Below are 20,369 nucleotides of genomic sequence, written 5' to 3'. Positions count from 1 at the left end.
AGTGGATTGAGCACTGGCCTGCGAACCACAGGGTCACTTGTTTGATTCCCAGTCAGGACACATGCCTGGGTTATGGACCAGGTCAGGTCCCCAGTAGGGGGTGTGGGAGAGGCAACCACACTGATATTTCCCTCTTTCTCCCTTCCCCTCTGTTATGTGTGGGACTAGGGGAGGGACTGAAAGGAAGCATCTTGAATTTAGACAGGACCCAGTGTGAACTTCTGAAATCTGGTATACATATCTTGGGGCTCTCGGGGCTCTCCAGAGTTCTTTAAGGAAGCACTACACTAAAAACTCACACCTGAAGCCCCACTGCGTGGAGAGCAGAGCACGTGGTTTGCACGCATTTCCTTCTCCCTGGTCGTGTGTTCGGTGCCTGAGAAGGTGCCGTGCACAGAAGATGCAAAGGTAATGGGAAGAAGGGATTGGGCCCTTTTCCTCTGTTGATCGAAATTAATGCTGTCGTGTCTGAATCTTACAAGCCCTAAGCTTCATGCTTTGCCAAGTGTTCTCTTTGAAAACCTGCTCCTGTGGAGGAACGGCTCTCATTGCTGAGACGGGCTGTGGCGGAGGCGGTTCTGGTCCTCACAGGGAAGGGCAGTCGTCCCTAAGGGGCAGGGTGTGGAGGCGGCTGTTGAGGTGGGGAGCAGACATATCAGACCTTTGATGTACATTTAATTTCTCTGTGTTACAAGATATACTCAAATCTTAGTTTATTAGTACAGGTAGATGATTTATTTATAAACAAACTTTAGGTCGAACCACAGGCAATTGCTGATGTTCAACCATTTTGATCTTCAAAAATGGTACTTGTCACAGATAAACAACATTCAGGGGTGCCAACCTTTTGGTGTCTCTGGGCCACACTGGAAGAAGAAGAGTTGTCTTGGGCCACATGTTAAATGCATTGCAACACATAGTCACAAAAGAACCCCGTAATGTTTTAAGTAAATTTACAGTTTTGTGTTGGGCCGCATGCACAGCCACCCTGGGCTGAGTGCGGCCGGTGAGCCGCAGGTTGGACACCCCCGCAGGGTGGGAGTGCGTGCTCTGCAAGTTTGTGCTGTCTGTGCACAAGAATGCACTTCGGAGACCCTGCCCCATGCAGCCCTCCCCGCACCCCCACCCCACACTCATGACTTAATTCTATCCTGCAAGGGGGCTTTAAAATATTTAATCCGAATAAGTAACACATGCAAATGGCATATTCAAATGATACTCAAGTGAGGTCAATGCAAAGTCAGTCTACCTGCCCCTCTGCTATGCACTGCCCTCCCCAGAGACAGTTTCTTGTGCCCCCAACAGAGGGACTCTGCACATACACATGTGAGCAGCACATATGCGTCTCTTACAAAGTGTTAGTGCACGACACACTGTCGTGTCCTTGCTTTTCCCTGTGGTCTGCCTCGCTGAGAAAGTGTTCTATCTGCAGCTGCCTCATTTCTATTGGCTCTTTCCTATTGCACTGTGCACAGAATACCAGAACTTATTTAACTAGTCCTGTGTTGGTGGTGTTAAAGTTGTTTCCCATATTTTTTGCAAGTAAAATGCCTGCAGGATAGGGTCTTAGCAGTGAGATTGCTGAGCCAAAGGGTAAGTCAGCACACGTGGATCTCATTGTGACTTTACCTTCCAGATCGCTTAAATAGAATGAATACTTGTATTTTTTTTTCTCCTTGTACTTACTTTCTTATTCCTCTAGTTCCTGAGAATTTGACTTGGGGAATTTGTTACCCAGAACTGTTGGGAGATTCTGGAACTTTAAACTTTGTAGGGGGCACAACTGTGGCCTCTGGTGTTGCTTTCCAGGCTGTAGTTGCAGATGCCATTAAGAATTCCCTGCTTGCCCTGGCTGGTGTGGCTCAGTGGATTGAGTGCTGGCCTGTGAATCAGAGTCACCCGTTTGATTCCTGGTCAGGGCACAATGCCTGGGTTGTGGGGCCAGGTGCCTGGCTCTGGGGGCATGCCAGGGGCAACTAGTTGATGTTTCTGTCAGATATTGATGTTTCTTTCTCCCTTCCCCTCTCTCTACGTAAATAAAAAAAAAAAAACTCTTAAAAAAGTAAAAAAAAAATCCTTGCTGAAGATCCTGTCTGGAGGCCCTTCGCTCAGGTGTTGAGGCGGTGCTGGTGGCTTAGGTAGTCAAGCCGGCCACCTGCTCCACAGGCAGTCATACCAGGAGGCGCCGGCAGGTGGCAGGCAGAGCACCACCAGTGGCCTTGGCCTCCGTGAGCCTCCTCTCTGGAGCCCAGCCAGAATCTGAGCCTTCTGACCCTTTCCCGGTGACCTGCCCTCCCAGCAACGTGCCCACTCAGCAGGGGTGGGGTGGGGTTGCCTGATCCTTTTCTCCCACCTAGTTTTGTAGTCATCTCCTAAATGAGTGAGCAGTTTAAAAATCACAGCAGCTGCCTTGAGATGAGCTTCAGGAGGCCACACCCCAGGGTGACAGCCTGGTGCCTACTCCCCCTCCGGGAACTTGCTAGAAGGATTTACATACCACGGCCTGGGATAGCTTGGGTGTTCTTAATTGTAGGGCCCTACTTCCTGTCTCTTTCAGCCAAATCTCCCACACCCTTCCCATGAATTGAGAGGTCCTCAGAAGAGGCTCTTACTCACCACCCTCTGCTCCACCCACTCTGCTGTGCTCTAGGGGTAAAAAGAGCCAGGGATTTGAGACGCCCTGGGACAAAAGTGCTAATCCTTGGCCTGCCTTCTTTGGGGGCATTAGCCCCCCTGGGGACCAGCTGGGCCCAGGGCTCAGACTTAGGGCAACCCCCCAACCCCACCATTGAATCCCAGTTTCTCCTGCTTACTCACTCTGTCTTAGACAGAGACGGCCCAGCACCTCCTCCAGGCAGGGGTCTTTCCCTTCTGTGCCCAGCTCCGGCTTTGCCAGGAGACGTGGGAGAGAGCTGGGAGGACACACAACTTGGCCGGTGGGAAAAGGGAGGAAGTGGCAGCGGCATTGGTGAGTGGTGGCCTTTTCCCAGCCACTCCTCCCCCGCCCGCCCCCCCCCCCCCGCCCCCGCAGGAGACTAGCCATATTTGGGGTGTTAGCAGCATTGGGGGGCCCTGGGAGAAGTGCTCCCCTGGAGCCCCAGAGCTTCCCCACTCCTAGTTTAGGTCCCCAAATCTTTAGGGACAGCTGGGTTTTTTTTCAAGCTGGTGAAGTGATACGGAGACAGAGTGGGTGGGGGTATTCAGGGCAGAGAGTTTTCATCCAGTTGAAGGCCAGTTCACTTTCTGCTGGGTCTCTGCAGTCCTCCTGCACCCCAAGTGGGGTTAACCTGTGTGAGAGACAGAACTTGCAAGGAGACTCAGGCTCAGCACCAGGCTGGTGACAGCCCTAGGGCGGGGTGCAGGGAACTGGGGGGGGGGGGGGTTCAGGGAAGGGCTGGCAGGAGGCCATCCTCTGTGAGCTCCCCAGGATCATTTCCCAACAGAGCAGGAATTTGCATACTCACTGGTTTCCCCACCAGCTCCTCAGCTCCTGGAACCAGGAAAAGGAGGAGGAAAAAGCGCAGGGCAGCTGCCTGGCTTTGATGCCCTCCAGCGCCCGAGTACCAGAGCTTCTGTCCCGGATCACAGCCAGGCCCTGCCACCTTCCTTTTCACACGAGCCTATGAGAACTTTACAGCTGTCTAGTGAGTCAGGCCAGGGAGCTGTGGCTCCAGGAGAGGAGGGGAGGGGAGTTGCTCAGGGCCACTCAGCCAGTGAGGGGGACTTGAACCCAGGCCTTCTTCCTCATGCTGCTGCCAGCAAACTGAGCTATCATCATGTCAAATCCAGAGATGCAGGGATCTGTGTGTCCCTGGTACAGGTGGGGATACTGAGGCCCCATTCATAAAGGTGCTTCAGAGGGTGGGGCAAAAGATGGTGGGGGGAACTTCATGGGAGAGACATCCTGGGCATTAGCCTGGCAGCCTCTGAATGGCTCAGCCCGGAAGTCAGATTGGGAAAGGCTACAAACCCTGGAAGGGCCAGCCCAGCCAGGCTGGGGCTGCCGGGAAAGCACAGGATACAAACGCAGGCCAACGGGGCACTGAACTGACTCAGTCCTCCTTAGAGCCCAGCCCCAGCTGGCACCTGCCACATGGGCTCTGCTGCCCTTGCCGGTGCCTGTCAACAAGCCGGCAGAGACAGACACGGCCTGTAGACATTAGTCACAGCCAGCCTGGACCTGCCACCTCCTGCCCACTTCTGTAGGATCTGCCTCCACCCCACCCCCATCCCCCACACATCCCAAAGCAGAAGCAGCAAATGACCCAGAGTTCAGCTCTAGTCAAGGACAAGTATGAGCCCTCAGGTCTGGCTGGTGGGGCGGGAAGAGGGGCGAAGGCACCCCATTCTGCTTCCTGGCCACTCCTGAGGCTCCACTGTGGGGCGCAGACAGAGGTGGCTTAGTGGGTGGGGCTGCTGGGTACCTGTCACTGAGCAGACGGGTGGGGTGGTCACGTCACTGTCATGCTGGAAGGATTCCTGTGTGAATGTCGTAAACGTAAGAGGGTTGTGAGGTGCGAGGCCGGGGACACGGCCTCCACCCCCCCTCAGGAGCCCGGAACGTGCGGCCCTGCCCCGTCCATCCCTCTCCGTGGGACCTTGGGCAAGTCACTCCGCATTGCCAGTGACTGATAATGAACAGGACCGGCCGGTATTTTAGCTTCCTGTCCCATAATAACAAACAAAGGCCCGTAAATAGCCTTTTAACCTAGAGTACACTTGTTGATTGGAAAAAAAATTTTTATAAATAAGGCAATGACATTTCTTCGTGCAGATAAACTTCCCGAGGAGGCCGGAAGCAGCAGCACAGGCATCTGCACGAGCTCACGGCGGCCTGTGTGCAGATCCTGCCACCAGCGTGGGCATGTACAGGAGCTTCGGGGAGGAATGGGGCGCGGGCCTAGTGTGTGGCTCGCTGGCATGGCCTTCCTTTAGCGTGCTGCACAGCTGTTCTGTGGCAAATCGGGCCTTTTTAAGAAAGATTTCATTTGTTGTTTTTTAGAGATAGGAAGGGAGCGAGAAAGGAGAGAAACATTGATGTGTGAGAGATACATGGGTCAGTTGCCTCTCACACGTCCCCCAGCTGGGGACCCAGCCCACAACCCAGGCACGTGTCCCCACTGGGATTCGAACCAACAACGTTTTGGTTCTCAGGCTGGCACCCAGTCCACTAAGCCACATCAGTAAGGCCACAAAGAGTTTCTTAAAAAACAAACAAACAAAAAAAACAGATGCTATAATCATAGCTTCACAAGCAGTAAGTACAAATTAGGTTGACATGTTCAAAAATATAATTGTTAAAACTGTTTTTTCCATTTTCTCCTGCTGATGGTGTTTAAGGATCATCTGACAGCCTAGCTTTTCACTTAAATATTTAACATTTATACCTCATTTATTATTCTGCAGAGAGAGAGAGAGAGAGAGAGAGAGGGAGAGAGAGAGGTGCATATTCCTGCCTGGCCTCTTTCCTTCTAGTGCCAGATGAGACGGTGGATGGAGGTGAACACAGCCCACTGGGGCTACACCGCAGGCCCTTTAATGAGCACTTACTATGCGCCAGGCCCTGGGTCACACGCCCAACGCGTGACCTCATGTACTCCTTACAACAACCCTGCAGGGTAGGCACCATTATTATCCCCACTTCACAAACGAGGAAACTGAGACCTAGAGAGGAGGAGTCACTTGTCCCTGGTGACATAATAATCGGTGGCAGAGCCAGTTCTTGAGTTTGGGACCAGGACCTCTAACGTGCCACGTGGAGGTTGCCCTGGCACTGCCCCCCCCGGCCGCTCTGCCCCTGCGCCGCCTGCTCTGCTCTTCCACTCGGACACAGGCTCTGGGAGGACCAGGCCAGAGCCGGAGGGCTCCCCTGGAAGCCATCTTCTCAGCCAGGTAGTTCCTCATCCCGAGTTCTGGCCACAGGACAGCAAAGGGGAACAGCCTCCCCTACTCCCTCCCACGCCTGCCGCCCACACAGTCTCAGGAGCTCTTTCCCACTTCTGCTTCTCACCTTCCCCTCCTGCTGCCCGCGCCCACGGCCTCAGCAAGGATGCCTCTGCCCCAGAGGGCTGCGCTTTCTCGATGCAGCTGGGCAGGGCCGTGCGCACACCTTTGGCCTTCCGCCGCCCAAAGGCCAGCTCAGCCCCTGAGCACAACAAAGACCATCACCACTGAAAGGGGCTCACATGGTCCTTTATTGACATGTTAAGGGAGACAAGGCCTTCCCACTTAAAATACCAACATGACACACGTCTCACCCTTTGGTGAGATGATTCCGAGTGCAGAGGAAGGGGGAGGAAGAGAGGGGAGGGGCAGAGGGTTCTTGACCCCTGGCAGGAGCCTCAGGACAGGGGAACTGAGTAGGCAGAAGGTGGGTGATTAAGAAGCATCTTGCTTACTAACATGAAGCCTTGTGCCCGAGAGCACGGGTGAGGCCTCATTGGCTTAGAGGAGGGGCCCTTGGAGGGCAGGCACATAGTGCCCAACTAGCCAGCTCAGGCTGGCATCCCAGGGACGGGGTGGAGGTGGGGGGCTGTGCCCAGGGCCCCCAGCCCAGGCCTCTGCTCCCCCAGCCTCCCTCCCTGCCCTCTGAGAGAAAGGAAGGTTTGGGCTTCAGCCACGGACCGACAGCCGTTACCGGCAGCGTCTCCTTAAACTACAGAGATACAATGTGTATCAACAGGGTGATCGCTCCTGACCCACCTGGGCAGACAGCTAGAGGTGCCGTGTGGGTCAGAACCAATCCTACAGTATCTTTGGTTTGTGGGTTCCCTTCCCTACTTTAATCCTCCCTCTGTCCAGCCTCCAGGGCCGGCCTCAGGGCTGGGAATGGGCTGCTTGATGTCCCACAGCCCAGCCCAACAGAGTTTGGAGGGCGGCCAGGACTGCCTACTCGCTGAGGTGCTGGGACTTGTAGGAGAGGATCTCAGCAGCCAGCTGCTGGGGATCCAGGAGCTGTGGGAAGCGCCTCATCACGGCCTCCACCAGGTGTGGGGGGAAGACGCCACACAGCTTGGTGTACACGCTGGCCCGCTCCTTGGCCAGGCTGCCTGCCCCACCCCATGGGCCCCTGTCGGCCCCTGGGCCTGGCACCTGTGGCTCCTGCAGGACAGGGGTGGGTGGGGGCAGCTGGTACGGCTCAGACCAGTACTCTCGAGGTGGAAAGGTAGCCGGCGAGGGTGCGTAGTCGGCAGGGACACTGAAGTGGCCTGCACCCATTGCCCGTCCAAAGGCCGGAAAGGCTGGAGTGGCTGGGAGTTCAGCCCCGTAGGGGTTGTAGCCAGCATAAGGGCCACGCGGTGGGCCCTGCTCACTGGAGCCCCCTCCTCGAACCCCCCACAGTTCTGACATCTGGCTCTCCAGGGAGCCAATGCCTGAGTCCAGGCAGCCCTGCGAGGAGTACGGGAGTGAATCCGGAGTCTGCGGGAACCAGTCTGCGGGCCCGAAGCTGCCACCGCTGCCCCCACTGGGTGGGAGGCTCCTGCCCGTGGTCGCTGGGGTGAAGGTCTGGGTCAGACCCTCTCGGGGGGGCCCCGGGGGGGCCTGGGCTGCCAGCTTCTTCCTTTCCAGGCTGCACTGCTCATGCTCAGTGGACAGAGCGCCAGACTGAGATGGCAGTGAAGGCCGTTGGCCGCTTTTGTCCTTGCCCGGGGCCCTGGGGGGCGAGAGGAGGGCGTTGGCACGGAGCTCGTCGGCCACGGAGCGCTGGGGGCGGCTGGGCCGCTCGGGGTGGAAGAAGCGGCACTTGATCCCGTAGGTGCACTTCCTCCCTGCAGAGGAGGAAGGGGGCTCTGAGCAGGGGCTCTCGGCCCAGGGTGGCCCGGGGAAACGTGGGGCGGGGTGGTTCCGAAGAGGGAGGGCTTTGGTGCAGGCCCCCTTAGGTGAGGGGAAGGGGAAGGGGTGAGGAGGGCTTAGAGGGTGAAGCTGGGTCTCTTACCGTAGGGACACGGCTGCTTCCTGTGCTCAGCTGTGAGCGGCTTCTTACGCAGGAAGTTGTCCAGGCTTGGCCCGTGACGGCCCAAGGGGTCATCGGGCGGCATGAACCTGCGGAGCAGGTGGGAGACGTGAGGGGGACTCTGAAGCTGGAGGGGCTGGACGGCGCGCCTCACTCGAAACAATAGGAGGGCAGCTCCTAAAGCTGGTGCCCGTCCAGCGGGACCACCCCAGGCAACGCTCAAGCTAAGAGCTCTCTGAGGCCGTTGTGAGGCCGGCAGCTGGAAAATCTAAATCTAGCCCTGGCCGGTATGGCTCGGCTGGTGGGAGCATCGTCTTGTAAACTGAAAAGTCACGGGTTTGATTCCTGGTCAGGGCACATGCCCAGGTTGCAGGTCTGGTCTCCAGTCAGAGCTCGTACAAGAGAAGCAACTGACTGATGTTTCTCTCTCATGTTGATATGTCTCTCCCTCTCTCTTCCCCACTCTCTAAAATCAATAAGCATGTCTGAGTGAGAATAAAAAAACCCCGTCTGGTCTAAGGCTGAGTCCTTTGGTTAGAGATTCAGCGCTGGGACCTGGAAGGCTCTCTTGGAACCACAGACCATACCCCATCACAAATGCTACTGCTCTGCCCCCCAAATCAAACTCCCCCTATCCCAGCCCGGCCCCAGCCTGACCCTTCTGATTCCCGGCCTAGTCTGTCTCGCTCTGAAAGCTGCCTGCAGCCGAGGCCACGCCCCCAGCGGAGTCCCGCTCCCGGGGGAGGGGTCGGAACGCACTTGTCATTGACGAAGGAGTACATGAGCAGCCGCTCCTCGATGAAGCGCTTCCACTCCTGCCGCTCGCTCTGGAGGTCCCGGTACGTGTCGTTGGAGACCACCACCCCGTCAGACTCGAAGGCCAGCTTGACGATGAAGCGGTCATCGTAGCACACCACCCGCTTGCCACCCACGCGCCGCGACGGTGTGAACACCAGAATCTTCTTCTTCTCCAGTTCCAGCAGGATGTGCCGGTCTGCGAGGCGGCACGGGTGCTGGTCAGGGCCCTGCCTGGACCTGAGCCAGGCCCACTAGGCTCCCTAACCTCCTGGTGGCCAGCACGAGGGCTCCTGGCTCCCGGGCGGGAAGCGGCTCTGCCCAGGCCACTGCCACACCTCAGCCCCTCGCCTGGACCTTGCACACAGTTTGCTGCCTAGAAATCAAGAACACCTGAGAACAGGCCTGTAGGTCAGCTCCGCAAAGGCTCCGGACCACAGGACTGGGCTCTGTCCTTTCCGCTTCTGGACAACAGGCCTGTTCCTGCACAGCGGGGTTTGGCTTCGGTGCTCCCCCAGCCAGTCCCGTAAGGGTCGGTGAATGAGCCCCAGCTTGAGCTCGGGCAGGAGGTGTGTCCCAGCTCTGTCTCCTGCATCCCCAGGACAAGGCTACAAGAGCCCATCCAGGGAGGGCCACTTTCCCTAGAGCCGGCAGCCCCAGCCTGCCTTCCCCCAGATCTCAAGGCTTCCAGGGAAATAAACTCAGGCTGTACTCCCAAAGGCTGGGGCGCTTGCTGTGAGAACAGCGGCGAACAACTAGCATTCGTCAGGCACTCACTGCCTGCCAGGCGCTCTCCGAAGCACTCACCGCGCACACCACCCTCACAGCCCCGTGAGGTCACCAACCCCCACCTGGCCTCCTACCGGGAGCAAGTGGCTCGGAGCACGGTGCCCAGAAGCGACAGAGCCAGGACCCTGGAGCCCACGGGCTCACCCCCTGAGGCACTGCCCCTGGGCCACTGGGGACGTGGAGAGTGCCCCACTGTTAGCTGAGGGAGGTGCCCAGTCCTCAGGGACAGAGGTTGCACAAGGTGACCTCCAGTGATCACCATTCACAGCAGGGATGCTGAGGACAGCACAAGCCAGGAAAAGAAATGCCAGTCCCTGCTTGAGGCCTAGGAGTTGCTGGTCACATCCAAAGGGTCTGTCCTGGGGAGAACCAGGGCTCCCGGGGCAGCAAGGCCACCAGCCCGCCTCCAGAAATGCCACTCACCTGTGGTGGGCATATCGGGCCGAGGCTGCTCCTTTCTCCAGGATGGTACAAACACCGTGATGTCTGTGTGGCCCCGCTCCAGAAACCAGTTCACGGCCAGCAGGATGCCCCGGCAGGAGAAGACCTCCTTGTTCCCGTGGCTGCAGGGGAGAGGAGGGCGGGGGTCAGCCCACGAGGGTGGCTCACCGTCTCTCCTCTAGGCCTGGGAAGGAGGGAGGCGGGTCACACCGTAGCCCCAGCCCCAGCTCGGCCCACAGCCCTCAGGCTGGGGGCCCAAGGCCTGCATTCCCTGCTGGTTCCCACAGAGCCCAGGATGACCAGACCTGGGACTTTCCCTGAGCTTCCATCTCCAACTGTGAGGAAACGCCCAGGAATCTGGCAGCACTCGCTCCCCACGTGGGGGAGGGTCAGGCTACTTGCAACACACCTGGGGGTGGGGGAAAGGCGCTGGAGACTTCTGGTTCCTGCCCCACCCGGGGGTGCTGGGACCAAGGGGACACAGAGGTATACAGCAGACTGAGTCACCACCCCTCCCTCATCCGGGGGTGGGGGGAGGGGAGGCACCCGCCTGGCTAACAGAAGAGAAACCAGATTGTTCTGGATTAAAGTTGGATTAAAGTTCAGTCCTGCACTCACCCCAGGGGCTGGGACTGAGGAGGACAAAGGGGAAGGAGCCACATCCCAACCTCCGGGGCGGGCGGGCGGGCGGGCCCGGCAGGCTGGGACAGACAGACGGACAGAGGAGGCTGCCAAAGGGCCTTTCGGTTTGAAAGTGAAAGGATATTGCTTTCCTCCCAAGACGGCCAATTCCCCCAAATACCTGGACTGCCTGTCTTCTTTTCACTCCTCTCAGGAAGGCCTGACCTGGGGCAGAAGGGCTGTCTGGGCCGGGGGGTGAGCTGGGACACGGGACATGCCCCTGCCGCCGTCTCAGGACCAGCCCCACTCTGTCCTGAAGAAAGCCCTGAGGTGCAGCTGGGTTGCTCTGACTCAGTTTCTCTATCTGAAAAATGGGCCCAGCCACCTGAGCCCTTCTTAAGGGCCCACAGCAGTGGGACAGCTTCCCTGTTTGCTTGGGGCCAAATTCGGTCCAGAAAAGTGGAGGGTCTCCCTGGATTCCTGGAAGGGTGGGAAGGGAGGGGGGAGCTCCTAGATAATAAGTGGAGGGTCTCACTGGACTCCTGGGTGTGGTGGAAGGGCTTGGGACCAGGCTGAGGGGCTTGGAGGACAGCTGGGGTCCCCTCCCAACACCACTGCCCCTCACTAATCCCTAGCGAACAACTCAGACACTCCTATTTGCCAAATAGAACAGAATAAACGTTACACAAGAGAGGCAAGTCCATGGTCGACCACATCCTGTGGGTGGCTCTTGGGGGCGGTGTTGAGAGCTGAAGCCCCAAGAGAAGATAGAGAGGGAGGCAGGGCAGCCGGGGGGCACAGGAGCTGCCTGCGGGTGCAGCTGGGTCTGAAGTCTCTGTAAACTGTAGGGGAGGCAAAGTCCAGCCAGGAGGCCGTGCTCATCCCCACCAGGTGGGGCCCCACGGCCAGGTGCATTCGCCAGCCTGCTTACGATAAAAGTTAACGTTTACTGAGCTCCTTCAGCCAGGCCCTGATCTACGTGCTTAGCACTGAATCACCAGCCAGCCTCTGAAGCAGGGTGCTTTCATTACAGGCTCCCCTCCCTTTATTCAGATGAGAAAGCCATGGTCCACAAAGGGCAACTGCCTGCCAGCATCACACAGCAGCACTGCGGAGCGGAGATGCCGTCCCAGAGCCTGTGCTCCTAACAAGTGTGGGTGTTACCCTCATGGGGGGAAATGGGGGTGGTTCGGGGGGATTAGTGGGTACCCAGCTTCTATTAGGAGCCAGATGCATCCTTGCTCCTCGCTGCGGAGAAGGAAACCAAAGCTCTGAAACTCGTCTGAGTCTCCTTGACGAGCGGTAAGAGGCAGATCTTGAACCCATGTCTGGGGTCGCTGGATTGCCTTTCTGTCCCCAACAGCAAGGAAGCAGGGGCCTTGTAATGTTAATGGCGCATCTGGCCAACTTCTGCCCCTCCATCAGGGCCCATGCGATGTGCTACCACCTCTGGGAAGCCTTCCCTGACCTTCCAGGATGGGTCAGGTGCTTGGTCTGCCCTTATCACGCCCACTGCAGTGAGAGGGACTAACATTAGCTGTGGGGAGCCACTCCGGGCCTGGGAGGGCGGTACCTGTTGTCCTGCTTCCCCCATCACATCACTCCTGTCCCCTGGTCTTCTGCTGTCTCCCTGAGACCGTGAGGGTGTAATCATCTCTGGCTTGGCTTCCTCTCCCAGGTGTGCAGTCTGCACATGCATCCACCCCCCTCCACCTATGCACACGTGTGTACGTGCATATGCCCCAACCTAGGCCAGCATCTTCCAGCCCTGCGACTAATGAGGTGCCAGGGCTTCCAGGACAGAGTACTGCCTTTGGGCATCCCAAACCTTGGCTGGGGGCAAGTCTGTTCTCAGCAGCCCCGGCCTTCACAATAGGCCCTCTGCAGGTCGGGTCGTCAGAGCCTCGCTCCTGCCCGAAGGAGAATATTAGTCTGCCCTTCCAGGGGAGCGAGTGCTCCCCTCAGCTAACTCCAGTCCCTCTCACTGCAATGGAGCAAGTTCTGCCGGCAAAGGAAAACCAGACATCCTCCCACCCCACCGCAGTCCCGTCTGCCCAGAAGGTCAGGGCCCCTCTGCCTGGCTAACTAGACACAGGTAAGACAGGTAGGAGACCCCAGCTCAGCAGCTCCTGTGGCAGGACAGAGGGCAGGGCCAGGCTACCCAGGTGAAAAGATCTGCCAGGGCTGGGCCCAGCTAGAGAAAAATTCCCTTAGAAGGAAACAGAGGTGAATTTCCCCACGATTTGCATACGGTGGGGGCTGGCCCGCCTGCCCTTGTGGGGGAGGGGGCGGCAGGGCAGGAACCCAGAAACAGCTGAGACAGGAAGTTTGAGGCTGGAATTCCCCTCCAGATACAGCCTTAGCTCAGAAACCCCCAGCGGCTCTGCCTCTCCTGCCAGCTCCTCTGGCCAACCCCCTCCACCATCTGCCCCTCCTCCTTCCCAGGCCCCTCCTTCTTCTGCCAGGATACAAACACACACAGCACATGGCTGCCCGGGGCTCAGCACTCTGGCCCACGCCCCCAGCAAAAGGAGTCACAGACCCACCCCAGCCACAAACTGCTGGAGCCTGAGAGGGGACCCCTAACTTTCCAAGCACATACTGTGACCAGCTGCCACTGGCATGTGGGAGCCAGCTTCACCCGACCTTCCACCTAGGCTTAGCCCATTTCAGAGATGGGAAGACTAACCTAAGAGGGCTAAGCTGTCCTGGAAGTGGGAGGGGCTGAGGGGCCAAGGGCATCAAGGCCTCAGGCAGCCCACCTGGGAGAGCCCGGAGGGCAGCCAGTGAGGGAGCCTTGCCCGTACCCCACCCTGCGCCCGGGGTCTCCCTGTCCACACCCACAGGAACTCTTCCTTGTGAACAATCTGTCTGCCAGACCTGACTCACCAGCCTTCACTGGCGGGGTTGGAAGAAAGCAGGGCCAGGGACAATCCTGGTCTCATCCGACCCCATTCCCTGTTAAAGCCTGCACTGGGGGGAAGGGGTAGTGGGGTTGAGTCCTGGCTCTGGCCCCAGGGAGCCCAGTCCAGCCCAGGTGGCTCCAGCTGAATCAGAATGGACCCCAGTCACAGCTCACCTGAAGTCAAAGCATCAGGTCACAGGCCCACACCTGCCTCGTAGAGCCAGATCCTCGAAGTCACCCTTGGTCATAGCTACAAAGACCTCAGGAGCTGGGCCTGCTTCCATGGGAGCTCCAGTCTGAGACAACAAGGCCTCACAGGTCCCAGACCCTGAATAATTATAATAATACCAGCCGCTGCTGTTCCCTGAGGAGTGACTCGCTCTAGGTATTGCATTGACGCCTCACAACTGCCATGTCAGAGGCTGAGTCCGACCTCTCTTACAGGTCGGGAAAGGGGTCTCAGGGAAAGTATGTGATTACCCTCCAATGTGTGAGCTGGTGCCCCTGTGTGATCCCTTCCACAGTCCTGCCTCGTGTCACAGGAGAGGAACTGAGAGTGCTGGCCCTTGGGAAGAGACACAGAGTTTGGGGTGGGCTCTGGGGACAGAGGGCGCAAGTGTGAACCTTTGCTCTGCGGCTTCCCAGCAGCGTGGCCCCGAGCAAGTCTTTGAGCCCCCGTTCTCCCTGCCGAAGCATTCCTAGCAAACCCACTTCCAAGGAGCCACGAGAGTTATGGGAGCCTCCTGGCACAAAGTGGGGCCTCAGTAATGGGCTTTCCCTTTCTCTAGACTAGTGTGTGGGAAGAGGCCCCTCCACCAGAGGTACAGAGACAGGGCCACCAATCCTGGTCACATTTTGGCTGCAAAAATAACACGTACCTCATGGCCACGTTGCTCCCATCGATCACCACGGGCCTCAGGTCGCTGCCGTCCTTGTCCTCCTCTAGGGGTGAAGGCTCCAGGCTGGGAACCTTGGGCGTGCCCCCACCTCGGGGGACCAGAGGAGGCTGAGGGTCTGGTGAGGCCTGGCGCTCCCGCTCAGCTGCTGACCCATGTTTCACCAGCTCGCCCAACACTGTGTTGGTGTCTGCGTGGACCCCCAGCTTCTGCAGGACACTGTGGATCTCAGCTGATGAGTAGCCCAGCTTTCGGAAGAAGTCCACCTTCATCTGCAGCTCTGCAGCTGACGCCTCCTCAGTGGGGGGATCCAGGACTGGCCTGGTGTTAAGGTGGCAGCTGCGGCTGTCTTCAAGTTCCCATAGACTCATGGTGGGGGGCTGGCTTCCTGCGTGGGCCTCTCTCCACTCACCGGTCAGACTGGTGGAAGGCACCTGTCATAGCTCCTTGTAGGAAAACCACAAGGGTTAGGGATGGGGAATGGCTCTCTTCCATCCCTCTCCTGCCCTGCCCCACCCAACAGGATGAGGCAACGCTCTCGTGGCACTATGCAAATCCATCTTCAGGTTACCTCTGTTAGGCCTCTCAAAAGCTGTCCCAGCTAGGGATCATCATTCCTAAGCATGAAACTGAGCCACAAACGTTAAGAACTTGCTCAAGGTCATCCAGCTGTCGGTGGTATCACAAGGATTTGAATTTAAGCAGTCTGACTCCACCTCTTACCCCAAGCTCAGCCCCACACCAACCCAGGGGACCCAGATGTCCTAGGGGGCCTTAGAAGACCAGCCGCGCCCCCACAGCTGCGGGGCGGTGCGCTGAAATGGAAACCCTGGGTTGGAAGGGCGCTGTAGGAAGGCCGGGGGCTTCCCCGCTGAGGCCTTCGCCCCCACCCGCCAGCCCCGCGCTCGTAGTCAGGCTCAGGGGACTCAGAGCCCGTAGCCGAAGTCCTGGGCCGGGGGAGGAGAACTTTCCGGGAAGACCCACCGGCGAGAAAAGTTGCTGGGAAACTCTGGTTGGCCAAGAGCTCGGTGACGCACAATCTGTCCCGGCCCCAAGCTCCCTAGGCTGCCCCTCGGGAGCTCGATCTCCCTTTCCCCAGGTTCCCCCAACTTGGGCTAAGTTGAAGGGGGTCCCTAGAACCGCCGAGGCTGTAGGGGACCAACCCTACGTCCCTCCTCCTCCGGTTAGTTCAACGGAGACCACCCCCACCCCTCTCCTACCCACATCCTGCGACCCTCCGAGCGCAACTCACCCCACCGTGCGCCCCGAGGCGGCCGGCGGCCTCTCCATGGGGCCGAGTCCCAGGGGGCAAGGCCGGCGGCGCCTTTATACGGGGCAGTGGGCGGGCAGGTCGCCTTGAGGACTGATACGCGGAAGCCCCGTAGGAGAAGAGCTAGTCGGCCACCGCCCCTTCCTGCTCCGCCCCGCGACGCCCCGCCCCGCCCCGCAGTTGGCCCCGCCCCACCCCGCCCCCGCCCCTGGCTCCGCTGCGGCGACTGAGGGAGGACTCCTGGCAGGCCCTGGAGTTGGGACTGGGGGCCCCGGGACGCCGTCCACTTCGCGGGCTTCCAGGTCCGGACGGTGAGGAGATCCAGAGGACGGGAGTGCACCATCCCCGTGCGGGAGAACAGGCTGGACTAGGTAGGCGCACAGAGTCAGGCACTACTGACCGAGGTGCATGCAGAATTGCAGGGACAGGTACAGCCAAGTACACCCAGACGCTTGACAAGTACGGCCTCCAACTGATGAAGGAGCAGTCAGGGAGGCATTGAGTTAATCAGGTAGAGTTTGGTCCACGCATCATTGGAGGCAGGGTCATAGTTATAAAGACAGGTACACCCAGACACTTTTCACATCCAGACAGGAAGACTCAACATGCACCTCCTGACTGGAGCAGGTCCACAGAGGTGGGGCCACACTTGGGGCCAGGCACGTGTTTTCTGAAATAAGGACCTCACCAGGAGAGAAGGCAGGTACAACTAGCAGATACACCGTGATGGAGGCGGAAAACCAGGCAATGGAGGCGCATTTACAGCAGCCACCCCCGGAATGTTCACAGAATTCTCTTACGCAGCTACGAAGCTCACTGGGGCCACCCAGTCCTCCACAGGAATGCGTTGGGGTTCCCAGGTCAGCCAGTCATGACCCCACAGCACAGCACTTTACAGCATCTACCTATGGGCTGAGCTGAGGAAGACAGCGGTTACTGTGCCCATTTTACCCTAGAGAAGTTCAGAAAAGGCTTAATTGCTCCAGCTGGAAACATTGGGAACCAGGTCCAGGAGCTTCCTTCCCAGGGCATCGGGTGCCACCTTTGCCACTTTTGAAACCAGCAGTGACCTAGGGCAGAGGGGAAACTCTTGTGGGGGAAGAGTGAGGCCTGGAACCTGCCTTCAAATGTGTGTGTGCGTGTGGGTGTGCGAACATAGGGAACAGGGAACCCACCGGGTAGAAGACCAGTCCTTGGCAGCACCGCCAGCTCACTCTGCAGATGGGGAAACTGAGTCTCAGGGAGCCAAAGCACTCAATGCCAAGTGCTTCCTGCGTGTGCCAATACTTCAGTCACATTTTTCCTGCCTTACCATAGGCTGGTATCCAGTAAGGTTGCACGCTGTTAGTGTCCTAACCAACAATTGTTCGTTGTAAAAGACACTGTATCCTCTATACATGTGCAACTGAATGGATAAAGATAGTAAAACATCCAGCTCACTATCACCTAACTTAAAAAAAACAGACCTGTGCCAGTACCTCTGAGGCCCTCCGTGTGCATCCATGGCGACCCCTGCCCCTCATCGGAACGGCCACTGTCCGGAATGCTGTCCTAATTGTGCTGATCATCTCTCTGATTTTTAAAGTGGTAGCACCTTTGTATGAATCCCCAAATAATATATTGTTTAGTTTTGCTTTTTTGTTTTACTTTGTGCAAATGGAATCATTCTATATGCTTATGTGACTTCCTTTTCACCCTGCATTGTTTGCTTTAAATCTTTTTATTGGCTCTGTTCCTATAATTTATTTATTTCACTATGGAGTAATGTTCCATTTTAGAATGTACCACTGGTTATTTACCCATTCTCGAGTTATAAGATGTTGTTCGTAGGATTTCTTTTTTTTACAGTTGCAAAGAGTGTGCTTTTGATATCCTTGTGCCTGTCTTCATGCAGTCACAGAGCTGAGGGACCGGGGATTTAGAAAGGTGAAGTCCCTTGCCCAGGCTCCTGCAGCAGGTGGAGTGGAAGCCACACAGTTCTCCCCAAGGCACCCATCTCCGCATCAACACCTGCTGGACCCTGGGGGCCACTGACCACCCCAGGGAGGAGGGAGCATGCCTTTCTGGTTTGGTTTGGAAACTGTTTCCCTTCTCCAAGCCCTCCGGGGAGCACGGCAACCTTGTGGCGTGCTCACAGCCACTCCCACTGAGCTCTCCCACTGAGCGCTGTGTATGCTGCACCCCTCATCTTTCCAACAGCCCCCTTTACAGTTGAGGAGAACTTAGCAATGCTAGGCATTTATTCATTGTAGTAACTACATTTAAGATAGGATAAATAGCAAGTAACGAGTTCAGGTTAATCATCATAACGAGAGGTCAAGCATGCCACTGCAATAATGCCGTGCATTTGTACTCACCGGGCGGTGGGCACTGTGCCAGCACCTTGCAGACATTTCCAGGCCTTTGCATCGGCTTCTTCCTCAGCCTGGGAGTGTCCTTCCCTGCCCCCCCACCCTCCACTGCCACCTGGCCAATTCCATTCATCTTGTTAATGATGTCACCTCCTCTGTGAGGCCTGCCAGGACTCCTTAGAAGCTGCGTTGCTTCCTCCTCTGTGCTCCCCACTGTGTCCTAACTGCTGGATTATGATTGCATGATTGGGACCTCCTCTGGGGCGAGGACTGGGCTGAGACTCCACCCGTGCTCCCAGGCTCCATGCTGCCCAGCACGGTGGGCCACTGGGAGCTGGCAGGACTGGGTGATGAGTCACACAGCTCTGGGTCCTCCCAGAGAGAGCAAAGTCTAGCTCTCTTCCGGCTCCTAAAGGCTACTGTTTCCTGAGAAGTCCACTGTCTTCTGTAGAAACCAGGGCTGTTCCTGGGAACTCCTGCTCCACTTACAGCTGAATTTTGCAAACCTTGGCCCCAATATCCAGGAGACCTCTGGACCTGGTGCCCAGCCACACACCCCTCTACCTCTTGCATGCATGATGCAGTAGCTGGGCTTGCCAACTTCCTTCCTGGAACTTTCGTGCTGTCCTGACATCTGCCTGTACCTGCACAGCCTGGATGAGGACTGCAGAGCTCCAAGGCTGGCCACGCCCTGGGTGGGAGGAGTGGGGCAGGGCGGGATTCCCAGAAAGGGAAACGTCCCAGGAAGTAATTCCCTTGCCCTTTGGTAGTCCCACTGGGCAGCTGAGACTCTGGTGGACACAGGACCTAGGCCACCTCTGTAGGAAGGGTAGGCAGGCTGCCCCCAACCTTTAGCAGAGTGGCTGCAGAGGTTAAATTCAACAAAGCTTGAGTGAGACTTCTGGTACCTTTAAAAAAGACTCGTCGCGATAGAGATACAAAAGTTGAAGTATGTTTTAAACTGTAATTGAACACATTAACACTTTTCATCATGTATTCAAGTACAGTGCAATATATTTGGACTATTAGCAAGGTAACAGGAGGATTTGTTTGGAAAATATATTACTTCCTCGGGGAAATGGCTGACTCTAGGGGCGGGGTCAGGGAAAAGGTGGGCCGGGAAGGTCTGGTGGTGCCAGAGTAGCTAGTGCTCTGAACACAAAAAGGTGGGGTGTGCCACAGGGCCCCAGCAGCCACAAGCTCCCAATGCCAAAGCTGCAACAGTTAGAGCGATACAGTAAATAACAGTATTGGATTATAACCCAAAGCATCAAATCTCTATGTGGTAGAAATAAATAATTGACTAAAAACACACTGTGGAGAAGAGACAGGTTTTCCCCATAGTGTATGTAGACTCCCCCCCTCCCCCAGCTCCGTTATCTCCTCATCTAGTGCCTGGTACTGACTTCACAGTGGAGACTCGGACAGACGCCACCTTGACCGAGAGATCCAGGTTCACATTGCCAGTGGAGGGGTAAGTCCAGTGGATTCCAGGTACCCCCAACATTGGATGATGAAGAGGGCACTTCACTTCGGTGGTATTCTTCCCCCAAACTGATAGCCCCAGAGAAAAACACCAGACAAAACCCAGCTGAAGGATATTCTACAAAATACTTGACCAGGATTATGAGAACCGGAAGGGGCAGGAGAAACGGGGAGAGACAGAAGCAGCCACAGGCCAGAGCACACCAGGGGACAGGCAGACGGGAGGCAGTGTGGTCTCCTGGGTCGGACCCTGGACCAGAAAGAGCGTTGACAGGAAAGCTGGTTCCATTCGAATAAGGTCTGCACTTCGGTGAATGGAGCTGTACTAATGGTGCTTTTATGTTGGGTTTTGGCAATGCAGCGCCGTGGTGTGAGACAGCATTAGGGGAAACTGAAACCGAGTGAGAAATCTATGGGAACTCTCTGTACTGCCTTTGCAGGCTGTTTGTAAATCTACAGTGAATCCTGAAATTAAAAAGTTCATTTAAAAATATAATTTCATGGGCCTTGCAGGTAGGATGTTTTGGTAATAAGGCCACATGTCTTTGTTCATTTCTACTGGTGTGTGGAAACGGCTAAGTATCGCTATTTGGAGACAGTGTCCAAAGTCTAAACTTGGGGACTTTTTGTCTTCAGAGCCCTTCCCAGCTGGTCCTCCTGCTCCCCTTTTCTCCTTCAGTTCCCTGTTCCCTCTTTTCTGAACCTGAAAGCCCACATTCTTCACCATGAGGGTGGGGAAGCCCCAAAGAGATTGATCAGCCTTGATAAGCCCGAAACCTGTGTTTTACAGCCAGCGAGACTGAAACGGGAAAGGGACTTGCCCCAGGTCATGTGGCAAGTTAATGTAGGCAAAGCTGAGAAT

At 56.8% G+C, this 20,369-nt stretch overlaps 1 protein-coding gene across 2 annotated transcripts; it reads right to left on the bottom strand.

Annotated features, from left to right (window-relative positions):
• Positions 1–6,176: 6,176 nt before the first annotated feature.
• On the bottom strand, positions 6,177–15,793 carry ZC3H12A (zinc finger CCCH-type containing 12A). 2 transcript variants are annotated; one of them, XM_045859991.1, is made up of 6 exons: positions 15,654–15,793; positions 14,384–14,847; positions 9,962–10,101; positions 8,714–8,948; positions 7,937–8,043; positions 6,177–7,769 (listed from the first exon to the last, which is right to left on the bottom strand). In XM_045859991.1, exons 2-6 carry the CDS (start codon positions 14,770–14,772, stop codon positions 6,889–6,891), a joined length of 1,752 nt encoding a protein of 583 aa, XP_045715947.1. In that variant the 5' UTR covers positions 14,773–14,847; positions 15,654–15,793; the 3' UTR covers positions 6,177–6,888. The 2 variants fall into 2 exon arrangements, with proteins under 2 accessions (XP_045715947.1, XP_045715948.1); XM_045859992.1 differs by lacking the exon at positions 15,654–15,793 and having other exon boundaries at positions 9,962–10,163; positions 14,384–14,507.
• Between the last annotated feature and the right edge of the window lie 4,576 nt (positions 15,794–20,369).

Source organism: Phyllostomus hastatus, unplaced genomic scaffold, assembly GCF_019186645.2.
Source record: "Phyllostomus hastatus isolate PE091 unplaced genomic scaffold, TTU_PhHast_1.1 phas_scaffold_182, whole genome shotgun sequence".
NCBI lineage: Eukaryota > Metazoa > Chordata > Mammalia > Chiroptera > Phyllostomidae > Phyllostomus > Phyllostomus hastatus.
The sequence above is the reverse complement of the archived record's forward strand: the minus strand, read 5'-3'. Positions and strand labels throughout refer to the sequence as shown.